This window comes from Vollenhovia emeryi, unplaced genomic scaffold, assembly GCF_000949405.1.
Source record: "Vollenhovia emeryi isolate VEMERY1.0 unplaced genomic scaffold, V.emery_V1.0 DF939147.1, whole genome shotgun sequence".
Taxonomy (NCBI): domain Eukaryota; kingdom Metazoa; phylum Arthropoda; class Insecta; order Hymenoptera; family Formicidae; genus Vollenhovia; species Vollenhovia emeryi.
The window spans coordinates 595838-614821 of record NW_011967219.1 but is presented as its reverse complement, the minus strand read 5'-3'; the positions used below and the strand labels follow the sequence as shown (position 1 = coordinate 614821).

Below are 18984 nucleotides of genomic sequence, written 5' to 3'. Positions count from 1 at the left end.
CCTCCTCCTCTCTCTCTCTCTCTCTCTCTCTCTCTCTCTCTCTCTCTCTCTCTATGAATTTCTCGATTGCGGGGATCCGAAATTTTCACGTCGCGCCGGCGTCTCCCGGCGGGGGCGCGACTTGCCGTTTTTTAATTGAAAAACGTGTAATTTGTAATTTCCCACGGGTCACCCCGAGGAGAGGGGGGGGGGGAGAAGGCGCGGGGCGACACCGCCGAAATTACTTCGCCGGTGGCCAGCCGCCGAATCCTGGACGAGATTTTAACGATCGCTCTCCTCCCCCGTCGCGTCGCGCGTCGAGTTTGATTAGAGCCCATGGACGCGGAAATCGCTCGTCGTCGCGACGCGGAAACCGGAAAAAAATCGTCGCGCGCCGGCGCGCTCGCCCGCGCGCGCGATTTTACGGTGACTCGTTCCGCCGTAACCGAGCCGTGCCCGGGATCGAGCTTAATTAGCACGGCTGCGTGCCCCGCTACCGTTCGTTAATGATAGCTGCACAGGGGTGTGGCACACGATCGCGTCTGGATTCTGGCGTCGCGCGTCGTTTGTTTAGACGCGTCGATCGGGATCCAACGTCGACGGGCATCCCTAGCGAGGGTCGAAGTGCGAATTTTCGGGCGGGGAAATTCTCGGCGATACGAACTTATCTATCCGGCGATGTAATTTCGCGCGGACACCCGGGGCGGCCGACGGTTCCAGGCGGACGGAGCCGAGTTTAAGGCGGAGGCGCCGCGCCAGTGCGATTTGAATACTCCTCGCGAATCCTCCCCTCGCCGGGACGCCCGCTCGTCGTTTGTCCGTCTATTCATCTCGTCCCCGCCGTCGCGGTCCTGAAAAGCGTAACGGCGAACCGCGCGAAAGCGTCGCGGACGCCGCGACTCGCTGTTGCTCGCGCCGAGAACGGATCGAGGGATAAAAGAAGCGGCGAAAAAGAAAAAAAGGAAAATGGGCGACACACGCTCGCGCGTACGCGACCGTTTTGTCCGGCGGTTCCGCAACGAGACAGCCATTTTTATCGATGATCGCCGCGCCCCTGATGTTCGATTCGGCCGGATGTTCCGACACCGGAATGCGTCCGCAATAAAACAGACCCGGGGGAGGCTGGCAGGGGTTGGCCGGTCGCTCCAAGTGCCGATGGAATGCGTTTTCAAACCCGCCGGCGCGAGGACGGCGCGGTCGGGCCAATTCATTTCGTCGTTTTAACTATTTTTTCGTATGCTTGAAAATACATATACAACGTCGACAGCAGCGAACGGTTATTGCTGCGTTAACGCGACGGTCTTGCCGCGACGGGTATCCCGCGCTTTCAACGTGCGCGAGATTCAGTTTGTCATTCACAATATTATACACTTGTCCCCCGATTTACACGGAGCGCTCGTTCCGCGTGGTTTTCCCTTACGTCGTTGATATTCGCGTGAATGGAGTCTGTCAGTGCAAAAAAAAAGTAAGAGAAGGGTATAGCCGTGCCTCTCCCGCCAGACTTTAGTTTCGTTTTCCCTGTAAACGGGCGGATTTTTTATCGTGCTAAAAAAAATCCGCGTAGAAACGGTATCGCGTAAGTCGAGGGTCCATTTGCAAAAAAAAGAAACTGTGCATTGCGATCATCTCTGTCTCTGGGAAATCGATCGAGTTTCCTTATTTGTATAGAGCCCGGATTAAAGTTCGGAGATCGCGTCGACCGTAGTTAGTTCTCCCCACTGCTACTCGCCTGAGGCCGCGGCGGGCGGCCTTAGGTGAGTGATAGTGGGGAGAGTCATGGAGGAACGTGCTACGGCCGACTCGAATTGGTACATCGGCTGGCGGAAAATCCGGGCTCTAGAGATAAGTGATTCTGTCCAAGCGCTGTAAATTCGTTTTGCTAAATTGTTTTGGCTTCGTACTAAATTATTCATCGACACATTGATGTCTAATAAAGGAAAGTGAAATATGCGACAGACGTTAATTAGAGCGTTTGTTGCATCTGTGTTTATGCTGCGAACGGACGTTGGAGGGGGGGGAGGGTAAAGGACTTTTAAACTGCCGGAACTTTTCTCCGTTATTCCTTAGTCTCAAGAGAGAGAGAGAGAGAGAGAGAGAGGGGGGAGGGGAGAGAGAGAAGGGGAAGGTTAGAGAAAGGGGAGAGAATAAGAAAGCGCAGAAAGACCGTTATGGAATTTCTGGTCGGTCAAAGTTCTCAAGGAGTAATTGTAAAGGGAAAAAAAGGGAGGCAGAAGTACGTTGCGGGCCTCCTGTCCCTTTCCCCCTCGCCCCCCGCGGATTAGGTAGTACGGCAAGTGTCAGGGGAGGGACGGAAGGTTCCCGTCAGGCGTGAATCGCGGTCGGTTCGAACTTTTAATTACGTGATACTCGGGGCGGAGGGTGAGAGAGGGGTGGACGGCGTGGGGCGGCGGGGTGAGGGGGTAGGGGGGGAGGAGACGAGCCGGAAAGAAAAAGACGCGGAACAGACTTAAGCAGCACTCGAAACTCCTTCCTAACAAGACCGGAAATCTGTCGAGGGCCCTCCGGGAAATGCCGGCGCGGCGGCGCGCCGTTTTTCAATTAATTAGTTCGGAGCGAAAGAATGACGCTGTAATTGCAACTGCCATCTGCAGCGAACATAAATCGCGCGCGTGCGCCTATTACGGGTCGCGCCAATATAGATATAGACATATCTATATATATCTATACATCTATATATACGTATATACATTGCTCCGCAAAACGGATACTTCCGCGTTTTTGTGTTTTTACCTCTTTTTTTCTCGCGGCTCGCCGCTCGTTCCCGGCTCGAACCAGGAAGCAATTATTGCTATTATTTCGTTGTCAACGAGGGCGGGCGATTTTTATCGGCGCGCACAGCCGGGGACACGCGCGCTCGCGGCGCGATGTTTTTCAAGTTTTCCGAGCGGCGAAAATCGGGGAATGTTCCAAACATTTTTCCTCGCATTCCTCGCGGACTTTAATTTAAAAGTTACGCACGGGCGGGGCGGGGGGGGGGGGCGTAAGAAGTTCCTCTCCTCAGATTACCGGTGCTGGAGCGTATCTCTGTTCGCGTTTCGGAGATCAGATAACCGCCAAGTTTCCCTCGAGAAACACTCGTTTTCTTTAGGGAAGGGATTATTTACGCACGCGTGTGAGGGGCGACGCGAAATCTTGTTTTCCCCCCGCGTTTTCGGGGATGAGGAGGAGAGAGAAAGAATCGTCGGAAAAATCGGGGACCCTTCCCGTCGTCCATCGTGGGGGGAAAAAAAATGCGGCTGCGATAATGGCGGCCCGTCCTTCCGCTCCCACCCCTCTCCGTTCCTCCGAGCTTTTTTCGAGCCGCCCGCGATAAGGGCAATCGGAATTAATTTCTTCGAGAGCGGGCGAATTTAATGGTTTCCCCACATAACGCGGAATCCATTAACGGCCCCGCCGCGCCGTTTCGCTCAAAAGAATTCAACGTTCCCTCTTTTTTTTTGCGCAATCATGTTTCCCCGCGTCTCTGATTCCGCGTATAGATATGCTCGGAATCTCCTCTCCTCCGAATTCCGCGCGCTTTTCTGTTTGAGATGATCTGCACGCTTTCAGATCGGAAACCGGGCGGAGGGGAGGCTACAATAATTCTCGATCCAATTTCTTCCGAAGGAGAGTCGAATTCGTCGACGAGCGGTCGCGAGGAAGCACGAGAATCGCGAGGACGCGATGCGAGCGTACTAGGAACTGCTGATGAGAGGGGAAACGAGAAGAGATATCAAAATTGGTCGCGAGTGCCCCGAAGCTCTCTTCGTTGCTCTCTCGGTTGTTCCGTGAAAGAAGGAAAGAAAAGGGTCGGATATAAAAAAGGGCAATTTGAGCACGACGAGGCGCGGCGAATCGGGGGAGACATCTCGAGGCCATGCCGGGCGGGGCGGCGAGTCGTGGAGGATCCTCGGCGTCGAGCAGGTGATTCGCTAACGATGTCACCCTGAAGACCAGTCGAGAAGCAAACATGTGCTGCTCGGGTGGCCCGGGTGGAATCAGGCTGACCAGATGCGGCGTCGTGTGCGGCCTCGCCGCGCTGGCGGCCCTCGGCGTCGCGCTTTCGGGACCGACTTGGCTGCACACCGAGGAGAAGCTCGCCGTGCCGGATGTACCTAAGAATTCCGCGGTCAGCGTCAAGTTCAAGCTGGGGCTCTTCAGAGTCTGCTCGACGATCGTGAATCCTTCCAACCTGACGCTACGTGAGTAACGATTATTCTCTTTCTAGCGGTTCGAAGGCGTTGTAAATACGGAGAGTTTCAGGAGTACATCCGAGACTCCAGAGGGCTGCGCGGTCTTATCTTATATAGCCGTAGCGTTATCTTATTTATATCCCAGTTTTGAAATTATGTAGATTTCGCCGGTCGACGATTTCGCGATCTCTTATAAAGAAATGTTGTAACCAATCAACTTGCAACTTTCACAGAAACGCTGCAGTTCATTGGCTACATATTTCTCGGATCGAGATCTCGGATCGGACATAAGACTTGTTCGCGATGCTAGAAATCGGCCCGAGATCTCGATCCGAGAAATGTGTAGCAAATCGACTTGCAACTTAGCCATAAAAACTGCAACCTGATTGGCTGCATATTTCTCGGATCGAGATCTCGGACCGATTTCTAGCATCGTGGACACAAGGCTTTAGGCACAACAGTTACGATTAGAACCCCATGACTGTGCTCGAATAAATATTTACATTGTGAAAAATCATGGATCCTCACGAAGCGCCCGAGGTGCCTCGCAGTTGATTTCCGCGAGACAGTTCCACCTCTCCCGCTTCCTCGGGACGAAATCTCGCGCGGCGCGACAGGTCTCGCCGAGGATTTTCAGGAACGACGAGGAGTAAACGTAAAAACAAATGACAGCGGTTGTAAAGAGCGCGTGGCAGGGAGGAGGGAAAAGGTGGAACGGGGGGGGGGGAGAGAGAGGGGGCTAGGAAGAACATCGCACGGCGCGGTTACAAGGGTGGCCGCAGCCATCCGGACGATGACAATTCCTTTTTATTTCCCTCGCAGCCTCGCCTCGGTCGCGCGCTCAGGCTCTCGACTTTTATTTCTCTCCCGTCTCGTCCTCGCCATTTCTTCAATCCCCGCAAGTTCGCCCTTTCCCTCCCCACGCCCGCGGGGTTTGCCTCCGAATCGCCATCCGCCATCGCGTGGAGGTGTACTTAAATGTATTCCGCGATCGGGCGATCCATCCTTATTGTTCCGCGTCCTCTATCGGGTTTCAGCTCTTTGAGGGCTGCGCGCGCGCGCGCCCCCCGTCGTTATTTATTCACGGTGATGGGCGCCGTAGCAACTATCAGGTTAGTGAAGGTTCGTTGTACGCGCGAGAAAGTCTCGCCGCCTCTCTTTCGGTCTTATAAAGATGTGTCGCGGCTCGGCGGAGCTGTTTAGATTGAATGAAATTCACAACCCCCTTACCGCGCCCCGCGACTTTGCTCCTCGCATCACCGGCTCTGTTTCACCGTGTGAACTCGATCGGAGGTGCCGGGTAAACAATTAATTTCTGATAGGTCAAAAGTTGGCCGACGTCCCGATCGCAAAATTTCGAAATTAAATAAAAAAATTTCACCTTTAAAAGAAGAACGCGGACAAGTTCTCGGTTCTTTTTTTCTCTCCGGCGCGAGGTACAGCAGCGAAGGGAGATTGAAGAAAAAAAGGGCGAAGTTTTCCAAGCCGGAGCTGATTAAGTTTCGACATGTTAAGGTTTGAAATAATTCAAACTAAAAGCAACATGGAAAACTAAGATTAGTTAAGGATTTAATTGCAAACTTCTGGACAAGACGTAATAAACTCGAATGAAATCTTAGTACATCTAAGACTGCGATAAGATTCAATAATAAACTTCCGGGAAATGGCGCGAGACTGAACGGGCGTTTTATTAAATTAATTAATCAGTCCGCCCCTTTCTCTGGACGGTATGACTTAAGGTTCATTTACACATATCCGCGTCGTGTCAAATTTTCGCGCCAAGTGCGAGCTAAAAGCACACCCGTACGTAAAAATTATGAGAATCCAGGCCAGCGGGCTTGTTAATTATCGGTTATTTACGCGGGCAAAGCCAAGCGGGAGATTTATATTTCGAAACGCCATTATCTGGTTGCATTGGAAGCCCGTACGCGCGGCGATTCCATAATGGAGCCGCCATTCGGCGCGCGTGGCCGTATTATTCGACGATTAATAAACGATTTTATCCGCGGCAATCCTCGCCGGCCAATAATTAATATTAGAGCTACGGAAATAGCGGCGGAAATCGACTTTCATCGAGCGCCACGTACCGTCGATGATTCTTCTCGGCGTATTTTCTAAATACACACGGAACAGCATACCTGGCGGCATGTGCGCGCGCGGCGTGTCTCTAAAATCATAATTATTTTTACGCTCGAAACGACAACTGACAAACTGACGGCGGCGGCGGTATTTCGCGTCACGGGCGTCTGCTAATCTCGTTGATGACGTGCTCATCGACGCCAACTTTGAGCTTTAAGCGCGGAACGATGCGACGCGATTTTGGCGTTATTTCATTTCGATAATTTGCACGTGCTCCGGGAAAGCCTCGGAGATTGACCCCCTTTCGCGTCAACTCCGCTAAAAGCCCTAGAATATGTTACGGCAGACAGTAACTGAATTAAATTCGAAAGTTCCGCACGGGAAAACTGTGGGAAAAGCCGGCTCCGCGGGGTCGGGCTGGTTCACCTGCAAGTAGCCGTGTGCCCTCAAGGCCGTGCCCTTCCCCGCCTCCCCTAGGGGAGATTGCGCGCGAGTTATTAGTTGAAATGAGCGGTGAGAACAGCAAGGAAATACTTTTAAGCTCGGATGGAGAGAAACGAGCCGACCGCCTCCGCGGAGACTTGTGATTTAAAGATGGCTGGTAGGTGGGTAGGTACCAACCAGCCCCTCGTAAATCTTCGCGCCCTTCAGGGCTGATTTTTGCCAGCGCGGAATTTCGCTCGCCCGATAAGCGATCTCAACGGCGAGAGAAATTTGAGTCCTGAAATGCGAGACCATTCATAATTCGCGGCCGCGTTGTTTTGCAAAATCCCTTTGCATTTCCCCTGGCATTTTCCGCCTCGAATCGAGGGCACCCTGTTCGAAATTCCGCGGTTTTCGTTTTAATAAATTTTACCGTTTTGTCCGTCGTGCAATATCGATATTTTACGACGTCAGATTTTCAACTGACAATTTTTTCATTTGCAATTTCCCATCTGGCTATGTTAATTATTCAAGCAAATATCAGTTATGATTATTTAATTTACATTATACGTGGAATAAATGTCAGCGCACATTAATGTTATTAAAAAATTCATAACGTTAATTTATTTTGTTTCATATATTGTCCCGCGTGTTATTTTAATTCGCATTAAGTTCGGCCACCGCAAATTGATCCCGATGAACTGAATGCGGCCAATTTGTGTTAGTTTGCCGTCTTCAAGCACACTACAGTAGGCTGCTTCTCCATCATCCTGTAATTCACATTAATTCGTAGCGTTTTACTTTTTTGAGAAACTCCGGGAAGAATGGGAGCTGAAGCGAGCGCAATCAAGGTAGAAAGAAGCCGACAAATGGGCGACTTTCCCTAGCGGTGTTCCGCTGAATCCGCAGGACTAACGAGTCTTTATTATCCTTGTCATCGCGCGGAATTCGTTTCGGAGACAGAAGACTCGAAATCCTCCTGGACGTCCCGGGGTCAATGGTCGCTCGATGGCTAAATGGCCGTGACGTCAAGTCGCGCGATCGCGCGATCAACGATACTGATAAATTGGATACTCCCCTGAACTTGATTGAATTAATCGAATTGCAAATCGATAAAATTTCTAATATACGTTACATAGGTACAAAATAGATAATTTGTGTGTACATCTGTGCTGCGAACATAATTAATCAATTAATACATTCCGGATATTGCAATACAATTAATTACATTATTAGGTACATTTTGTCTGTGATATGTAATTAATTACATATATTCATGTAATTTATAATATCACTCTTGTCAGCATAGTTTAAATTGCGCAAATTTAACAAATAACTTCATAAATATGAATTTAATTCTAATTTATGTTTATCAGTTACGCATTATTGTTTCAATTACACCCTATTTCTATCGACGGGGAAATCGCTGACCAAAATCTTGTACCCCAATGCCCAATAATGCCCAGTGAGCATTATTTTATCTCATTAGCTTATTTTATCTTATTTATCTTGTTTTATCTTATCTTGTATTATCTTATTTTATCTTTATAATGCCCCAGCAAGGCCTAATGCCCAAACTAATGCCCCAAAAATGCCTAGTAATGCCTAGTAATGCCCAGTAATCGGCCGCAAATCTGTACACCAAAATGTCCTCAGCGGTTTCCCTCTCGATTTCTATCTTGTTCTACACGGAGAGAATTTTTCTTTTAAAATTAACCTTGGAAATTATGCGAAATTACAACTTTATGAGAGCTTTTGGCAATTTTACCATACATTTTATTAGTAAAAAGTATGATATTTAAAAAAACTCATAAAGTTCTTCGAAATGCCATGTTGTCCCACGATTACATGATTTTCAGGATAAATTGTAAGAGAAAATTCTTCCCGTATATGAATTAGAAAGCAAGAATTCATTTAATTAAAATAATCGTTACATTTTATTACGGAGCCCACTTTAATATCAATTTATTAGATCAGTCAAATGTAAAATAATAATTTTGAAAAACGAACAAACAATACTATGATTCGTTTTATTACACTGTTACCAGTAACTTATTCTTTATTTATCATTCATTATTATAATGTCATTATTGTGAAAAAGTTATAATGATAAAATTACTCGCTTAATTAAGCAGGAATTTCGTATCAGAGACGTCTAGCGGAGGGATTTGCCTAAATCGACGCGTGTCGATAGTCGAAGCAGGTCTCGTTACGCGACCGGCAATTAATTACTGTCTTCGTAAAACTGCGGGACACCGACAATTTGTCTTCATTGCCGGCGCGAGGACTTACCGAAGGGTCGCGGGCAGGAAGGGGGGCGGTAAAAAATAGGCGCGAGGGTGCGGAAGGGGGAAAGGGACGGATTTTTGACAACGCGCGCGAAGCGAGAGCCGCGCGAGCGGGAATTTCATTCGGATAAAGTTACAGGGTACAGTTTTTTTTAACAGAGAAACATTTTTCAATAGTACACGTTTTCAAAGATATGAATTATGGATGGTAAACAAATGGTGAACAAAAGCGACGTGAAACTCAGCGAGAACCGAATGAGATCGGATGGAATGAAGTGAACCAACAACAATATGGCGCAACGAAAATTCGTTATTGATGCAAAATCTGAAGGGCCCGGCGCGGCGTACCGCGCGCGATGATCTTCATGTAAATCACCTAATCGCCATGCCGCTCCGCTTTCGCCGGTTAAAAAGGAAATTCGGCATTCGGTATAAATCGCGAGCGGCGTGCGGCACGATAATAAGGTTATTTGTAATTCCGGGACCGGCTGATCAAATCTTCCTAATTTCCTGGATCTGCCCGCTTAAAATTCCGCTCGCAGTACGCGCCCGCTCCTCGGCATTGTTGCGGAAAGTGTCCGGAATTACGCCGTGGCGCGGGTCCGGCGCGGCGGGAAGGACTCGAAATAAGGGCCGACGCTGTATTAATTACTAACGCTTTTTGCTACTGCGAATCTAATTGTCCCGAAGCGCCGGAAACTCGAGAGAAACCGGTGCGCGCACGGCGCTGCTCTCCCGAGCAGGAACGTCCTCGGGACCGCCAGACGTTATTATCTATCAATCTTATCTGTTCTACGTCAGCTTCGTTTATTTTATGACGCCCTGTTTCACTTTATTTTATCTTCCGCGATCTCCACTTTATTTAATCAAAAATAATGAGCGCGTAAAGAAAAATCAGGTAATCACGCAGATACGTACGCCGACCGGAGCGACGGAATTAGAATATATGGAGGGTCCGAATAGAATAACAAAACTAAGGCGTTTCAGAATAATCTGCAGCCGATTTCGCGACAATTAATCGCGCACGGCTGTCGACTACTTTTGGCAGTGAACTGAAAGCTCGTTTTTGGGACGATTAAACGAAAAACGGCGGAAGTATCGCCGAAGTTCTGATCTGGCAGAGGATGCATTCGCGATTATTAATAACAAACAAAGTCATCAATATTCCGTACGGTTGACTCAAAACGTTGTACTGCTTTGCGAAGCGTAAAATTGCGGCATTATTTTAGTCGTACGCTGACATTGGAAATGTTATTCCGCGAAATAGTCACCATACCTTAACAACCCACACTGGGAGAATTGCAGCAGATAATCCTCTCCTGCTGCTATTATTTGTTTTCAAGTCTTTTTCTCTTATCGTTTCTTTTTGTAATTTAATTCTTATAATAACAGTATGAAAGTTTTATAAGTTGAAGTATAAACATTCTCTTATCTTATAAATCTTAATATAAATGCTTGGATTAAAAGAAAGCAATGTAATTGATATAATTAACATTTAAGTAATGAATTGAGAGAACGCACCATCGCGCCCTTGCTGCAACGATTGGTTCGCACAAGATGAAATTTATAATCTTGTAACAGTAAAACCAAAAGATTTCAACGCGATATCGCCTTGACGCGAGAAAAACGAAGAAGCTCGGCGTAAGCTCTTCGGAATTTATGCGACGATATTTCTACACGTTTGAAAGGTAGAACGAGGCTGGTCGTTGATAAATCAAGCTTTAATGCAGTCCGTGCAATTCCATAATTCTTCTCCAATATTTTTTTCCCTATCAACAAACCGCGCGACACGTTCCAAACAGATCTCTCTTTCGTGAATATATCTTCGCGAGTATTTCAACAATCGCGTGGAAAAGTAGTCGCCAGTACGCGGAGACCTGAAAATTGACAATTTAGATGATATATAAAAATATAGCGGTATATCGAAGCTTAAATATTTGGTCTCGAAGAAAGTTACAAGTAACTACAGTATATTACATATTATAATTTGGTGCGCAATGGCGTGCTTTTAATAATTGGTTTCTCATTTATTTATCAAAATTCCAACTTGTTATTAATATTCACACATCGGTCAAGCGAAAAGGACACTGATATCATTTCAAATAAAGGTTAAAAGTTATAAATAAATGGTCATTTTACGCTTTCGTATTGCATTTCGTATTGTATTTCATATTACATTTATTTTGGACGCGCTATCAACATATTGTAGTAGTATTATTGATCTTGCGGGGGATCTCTCATGTGCACACGTATAGGCATGCAGGCTACCCTTGAGGGCGTCCACCTTTCGACGTCTCGCAACCCCGAAGTAAATTACACATCCCCTTTGATCTCCCTGGCCGCGAACTCGCTCAGACTGAAGCTTCTGATACATTTTTCTCATCCCATGCTCTCGATTAGACTTTCGCGCGTCAAAGGGCAAGCCAGCTTGTGGAAGGGCAAGGGTACGTCCGCCGTAATTTTCGAAAGGACGAGAAGGCGGAGTCATTTAGCAAAGCAACCTCTTCCGGCGATACGTCAGACGTATTATACACCGCGATATTAAATTACGAGTCTCACAATATCTTCAAGGTACGAAGAAATGAAGTTTACCGTAATTATAGTGCCAAGAATTTGAGTATAAGTTTATGCAATTGCGATGTAATTCACACGTGGGGGTAAAAACTCTCTCTATAAAAATATCCATTTCCCCGTCGTATTATGAAACGTATAATATGAAATACAGTGATAAGAGAGAATATATGTACGCGAGGTACAATATTATTTTATTATTTTTCCAATTATTATCTTCTTCGATCTGAAAATCGTGTTTTTCTATCATCATCCCTCTGAAACGTGGACGTTGATAACATTCATGAATTATTTATAAATTTAGAAAAATGAAGAGAGAGAGAGAGAGAGAGAGAGAGAGAGAGAGAGAGGGAGGGAGGGAGGGAGAGGAGGGGGGGAAGAAAGCACGTAGGCGAAATAAGAGAAGAAACAAAGGGGAGTACAGAAATTGGGAATTTCGGTGGGTGGGCTTCCGCAACGCGATTGATCTTACGAGACGTACATCGCATCCCCGCGTTTCCCACCCTTGTGTTAACACACTCGACATCGCGGCGCGCGATCGACGTGCTCGGCGACTTTTCGGAGTTCGTGGTTTCGGCAGATCCGAAGAAAATCTCGGGGATTTCCCGGCGGCTACGGGTAAAAAGGGAAAGAATGTCGTGGCAGGCTACGAGGGTGCCCTGGATAGGGAGGGGGGGCGAGGGAGTCAAGAGGACGGGAGGAGGGGAGGGGGTGAGTAGGACCAGGGGTGTGGGTAAGCAGTAAGAAACCCGGATCGACTACCTGATGGGTCGGCGCCATGTACCAGATGTTCGGTCTGGTTCGTGGCGCCATGGATTCTGGAATCGACAGGATCAAGACGTGCAAAAAACTTTTTTCGATTTACCGCCCGACAAGCACGCGCGTCCGCTTCGTTCTGTCGTTGATGCGTATCGTTCGCGGGAGGGCGAAAGGATCTCGAAATTGTGATGTTCACAAGTGATTTTCGCGCCCGAGTCACCCCCGTTGAATTTGACATTGAAATTTGACACTTCGAGAGGACTGTGCGAGTCGCAGCGGTCTGATTACATACTTTTAAATTGGGCTGAAAACATTCCGAGGGCAGAGGAAGAGGAAGATGGAATTCTACGTGTTGAAAATTTTGCAAGACTTTCTCTTATAAAACCGCGTTACAACTGCGTATCGCAGAGCTCGATCGTTTTAATTTTCTTTCCTTAATTGCACGTAATACTTTAACGAAAAGAGGCGTGAGATGTGAACTTTAACTCAAATAAAAATATTATACCATAAACCGGGAGTTATATGTTATTTTTATATTGTCAAAACCTTGTTATTGGTATATGTTGTACAATTCAAAGTTTGGTTGCGATGGAAATGCTGTTAGTTGATTTAAAATTGCATTACAGCGGGTGCAACAAAAACATAAATGTTCGGGCCATGCTTTAATGGAATTTTGTTTTGAGGATTGCTTTTATTGGATAGTAACGCGTTTGAAAGTTACTAAAGTTAGACGGATACAAAAGTTAGTGAGAACGAACGACGTGTCGACGCAGTCGCTCGCTATTTTCGTCGGCTATTTTCTTTTAATTCTCTCTCACCGCCGTTTTTCCGCGCTAATAACGAGTGGCGGCCTCGATCGTCGCCATTAGCGGTCCAGCTCCGTCCTCGTTTCCGTCGGAAACACGAATTAATACAGCTTTCCGAGGGAATCGTTGCGAACGAGCGCCGCGACAGAAAGCTCGAAGAATTTATGTTTCGTCGGCAATTAAAGCCGAAACGAGCGGATTACGCGTGTCTGCGATCGTCGCCCGCGATTACCCCAGGATGAATTGAATCGGTCACTGTCAAAGCTAACGTTACGGACGATAACTTAGATTAATTAATTGTATTAATTACTTCGCTTTGGAGCCTCCTGAAAAAATATTGCATCAAATTTGACAATATAAACTTGTTTACATTTCAAATATATTTTAACCATTGTAACATTTGTATGAGAGTGGCTTTTGGAATATTATGAAATCATTGACGGTTATTTTTGGCATTTGTTTTGTTAGACAATTATATTGCATATTTTTATGTATTCTGTTTTTTCATAACGAAGTCATTTTCATTATTACACTTATTACTTTAATCATTTTATTATTTTAGTAGTATTTGATTATTATTTTGATTAACTTTTAACGCCTGATAAACCTTTAAATCCTAATTTTCGATGTTCTATATGCACATGAAAGAAAAATAGTAAAAGACAAAAAATTATACGAACGTGTTTACAAAAAGGATGACACTTTATGAATTTTATACATAAATTTTCCCGATGCTTGAGAACGTTGTATAAGAAGAGAAGAAAATATTCGTTGCGAAGAGAGACGATGCGGATTTTTGTATTCAGACATTTTCATAGACGCGAAACGGAGTTTGAGCCCGTCTCTTGATTTAAGTACAAAACCGGTATCATTCCAGAATATAAAAGGAGAGAGAGAGAGAGAGAGATAGAGAGAGAGGGGGGGGGATGTAAAGCGAAAAGAGTGCAAGATGGAAGTAGTTCGAGAAACTTTCATTAATCCTCCGCGGTGTGTTCAAAGCGTTTTAATTTCGCGCGTGTACAAAAGAATTATTCGGATCGCCAGTTGAAAAACCGTATTATACACGCTATTCGCACAGATAGAATCAACGTACAACATTGTTTCAGATTTAACTGTTGAAGTTCTCATCTATGTGTAATTGTAGATTTTAGGTATTTTGCTGGAAAAATTTAAATAAATCTTTTCTTTAAATAAATCTAAAATTAAGAAATATTTAATTTTTCAAAGAACATGAGGACAATTTGAGAGCAAATGGTTTTCTTTCTTACTCCTGAGCATTTTCAATATTTAATAATTTATTAAAAATAGTTGCTAACACTAAAAGTAACGAAGATTATTTCTTTTTAGTTAGCGAACTTCAATTATAAATTCGTACATAGTCAATACAATTTTATAATAATTTTATAATAATATTATGTATTTTCTATTTACGGTATTTAAGGCATTTATGTGCTTATTATAATTGTGTCATTTTTTCCGAACGTAAAATTAGTTTTCTTACGTATAAAAAAGGTATATCGATGAGATTCGTATTTAAAAATATAATTTTATTCGTAAGAATCGATAACTGTCAGTCGATAAACTGTCGGTCTTGCGATCAAAGAGTAATAAACGTTTGCAAATCCGATAGTCCGAGTTGGTTCTTTAAGGATCGGATTCCAATATCGCGCCGACCACGGATTGGCCAGGCAGGATTTTGCGGAACCGCGAAAACACCCGTTCCTTAATTGAAATTCCACGTATTTTTTAAAACGGCTCGATTATCGGCTCAATTGCACATTTCGAGCATACCTTTTTTTTGGTTCACATGTCAATTATTATCAGGGTTGGGAAGTAACTCGTTACTTGTAACGGAGTTACAGTTACAGTTACTTCTTTTTGGCAACTCTAACTTAACTTTGTTACTTTTACTCTATCTGTAACTGTAACTTAACTCAGTTACATTTTTTCGATAACTAGTAACTAATTTAATAGTTACATTAATAGTTACTTTATATATTGTTTAAACCTTCACTTAAGCGCATAGGCCTTGCCTTTGTGTATAAGCGCCTCCCTAGAAGCACAATTCATTGGCTGTACATTGGCTGTACATTGGTTAAACATTGGTTGTGTTGGCAGTGAATTGGCCAATATTTCCCCAATATAACACCAATATTGGTCATAAAATAAATGCCAATATACTACTGATATTGTGCCTAGATGATTATTTAATATTGGATTAATTGTATTAGCAAGATTGCTCAATAAAATTGTAACATTGAATATAGAATAAATGCTAATGTAACGCCGATGTTACGTATCAATAATATATAATTGCACGATACTGTGTTTACATTGAAAGTGCATTGCAAAAATATGAGGCCCTCCACCACCCCCGCCAATTTCGATAGGCGGTCCTCTTTTCTTTACAATAATCATTTTCTTTCGACATTTTTATCATTATTATATTTTCATCACAATTAATTTTATTCATCACAATATAAAACATGTAGCTACATTATAAAATACAAATTGAAAATTATAATGTAAAATATAATTAGATACAAATTATATATATTTCCAAATGAAATTACACATGAAAATTCGGTTTGCGTACAAAAAGACGAAATCTTTACATGTGCTTATTGCGTAATATTTTTTACCAATTATCGAATAATATTTTCAAAATTATTTTCCTTTATTAAATTTACATAAATAATCGCGAATAAAAAGAGCGTTAATAAATTTATTATTTTGGAAGTAAAGAATCTCCCGAATTTATTAACATTTTTTAAGTAAAAGTTTTAAACTAAATGCTTACCGACCGTGTAATAATTTTTGTCTTATTGTGTGCATCCGATTACAGAATTAATATTGCAATGTTACAATGTAATATTTTTAATGCGTTTAGTTATTATTAAATAATATACAAAAATATATGATAATTACAATAAACGAGAGTACAACATTCCTAATAACTCGTTTATTATAATTTTACATACTTTTTAAATTTTTATGAAAAATATATAGTAAATATATTACAATTATTATTGCATTTAGTTATAATTATTTTATCTATGATAAAAGTAGTAAATTATGTCTCCCTGTCCCTGCCTACCCGAATTCCTGCCTACCCGAATTCCTACCTACCCGAATTTGTATCTACCCGTATTCCGATTCATCTTTATAGACCTATCTATCCATTTTCTTACCTACCCGTTCAAACAAACTTATAAATTTTTAATTAAAAATTATTGATTTAAAATAAAACTGCGACGCGATTATTAGGGATACAATTTGGGGTTTTAATTCGCGCACGATTGAGATTTAATTCAGTTTCTTTCCAATCTCGCACACAGGCGCGAGAAAATGTAGAAAATATCCCACCCGACTTTTGGCAAATAAAAATATACAAGTAAATCTAAATAAATTTTTAAACACTTCACTATCGTGGTCAAGAAGGACCACTTATCTCGTTGAATCTTGCGTTGGGCCAGATTGGACCTACCTTTCGTCGCTCCTGGCCATGCAGTCTGGTCATTTTGACCAGAGATCAGGAAGGAAGAAAACTCCTTCCATTGTCGGTTATCGTCACCGACAAATATTTCGTACGGTTCGAATATACGAATGTCGATCGTATCGCAAAATGCACAACCACGAGAGCGGTTAATTAAAGGAGAATATTAATTCAAAAAATTTTACTGTATATACGATTCAAATTTAATTTTACTTCCGTTATTTATTTAAAACTATTGACCATCTCTTCGTAACTTGATTTTTAAATTCGGAATTCAAGTAGATATAGAAAAAAATTTACTTCGCGTTAAAGTGATTTTAATCAAATTTTTCGACAAAATAAAATTTATAATATAGATAAAATTAAATAACTAATAATTTATTGAAAATTTTTCTTGAAAAATCAATCACGAAACCGACCGCGTAAACCGACCGCGAAGATGCGTGTAATTGTGCATGTCATTCATGCGATACGCATCTTGACAATACATATTATATATCAAATCAAATATAGAAAATATGAAAAATAAATGGATAGGTTACGAAAGATTAGCTCGACAATTACAGCAAAACTATATTTGCCAAGTCATATTTTGTGTAATTTTTGCAACAATTCTCAAGATGGAAATTGAATTCAACATATCGTAATATGTGTAATAGAGTTGCATCAGATTTTTTAAAAGAATGCAAAAGAAAATTAAAGGCCCCGCTGCAGGGAAGAATGAATCCCAGATCTTCCGGATTACCTCCGATAGCGGTCATTTCGGCAGGGAGTTAACGACGATCGTTTCTCAAATCATGCAATCTCGTATATTTTCAGTTTTATTGAAATAAAAATTATTCTTCCATTATTAGTGTTAATAGGAGAATATTTATGGAGAAGAATATATACATAGAATCTTCTCTTCTTTTATTTGTTAATTTCTCGAATCGACGTCGCGCCCTCGTGCTGAAACAGTTGCTTTCGGGTATCCGTGACAAAGAAAACCAGGGATTAACTCTGGTTCTCCAACAAGGTTTTCAATCTTAAATGAACAATGGAAAAGTTTCATAAACTAATCCAAAGTCATATTTCGCGTAATTTCTACTTCTAAAAATCTTTACCACTCATTTCCGATATGTTGAATATATTTAATAAAAGATTAAATGCAGTAATTATTTTATCATGACCTGTCCATTTTAAGGCAACGAATCTACGAGATATATTTAACTACAATCTACAGTCTACGATCTACTATTTACAATCTACGATTTACGAAGTGTAGATTCGTTTCCTTAATAAACAAAATTCTCACTCACCGACCCGATGCGCAGCAGCGGAGTTTAACTGTACGTGTTGATTCTGTAACATACAATTATAAAGTTTAGGTATATTAAAACAGGGTATTCAAGAAAATGAATATTAAAGAAAATGATTGTTAAATTATTGAAAATAAACGAAAGAAATATTAATTTTATACGAAATAAACAATATTTACCTTAAAGTTGCTCCGCCGGTGCCTGATGCCTTTCCGAGGCCTCCTCCTCCACTCAGGTTGTCTTCTGGCACACTCGCGAAAACACAAAGATCGTTCGCGCGTTTTTACACTTTGAAAGTCTTTAGTCCGATTACACAAACGGCACTCCCGAACGCGACGCGACACGACGAATCGCCGCGCGCGGTTGCGATTCGTTTAAACTGACGAAATAAGAGCGAAATTATTCGCCAGTCCTCGAAAGTTCGTGCTGAAATGAACAAAATCAATTAATACATGAAAGAAATAAATGTGCTCTCTAAAAGTCAATCGGTGGATTATCTCTGAAAACAGTGAATCGATTCGTTATTTTCAGTAATAATCCACCGATTAACTTTCAGAGAGTGTTAGGCCTGGTTTATCATTTTCTGGTTAACTGTTAATATGGAATTTACTCGACTCTCTATCCTTTTCTATATTATTATCTAAGAAAAGACAGAGAATCGATTAAACTGTGGTCAACAGTTTCTTAGAAAATGAAAAATTGGCCCTAAATAGTGCAATGGGTACCTTTGGTTGTCCCGTCTTTAGAGTATATACTCTCTAAAATCAATCAATGGATTATCACTGAAAACAGTGAATATTCACTGATTCAGTGATAATGCACTGATTGATTTTTAGAGAGTAACTCTTCGGGGTACTTAAGCCTCTCCACCGCGACAAGGTAGTACCCGAGGAGGGGATTATCGACAAAAAACCGTGCAATTACATATGTGTATATTTAGAAAAATAAATACTGAGTAAATATAAATTAGATTTGCTACTTACAATTAATGCACGACGTGAGAGAGATTCATCCAATCGAAAGATTAATTCACAATCTCGATCTTGGGACAAAATCAATTTTCTCGGAATTTATCAATAATGCCTCATAAAC

At 42.8% G+C, this 18984-nt stretch overlaps 1 protein-coding gene across 1 annotated transcript in view; it reads left to right on the top strand.

The window, feature by feature from the left end:
• The window catches only part of LOC105566016, a 131403-nt gene that overhangs the window by 4838 nt on the left and 107581 nt on the right, over window positions 1-18984 (top strand). The window contains exon 2 of the mRNA XM_012019688.1: window positions 3550-4181. Coding sequence (XP_011875078.1) covers window positions 3950-4181 — 232 coding nt within the window. The 5' untranslated portion in view covers window positions 3550-3949. The remainder of the gene's footprint in view (window positions 1-3549; window positions 4182-18984) is intronic.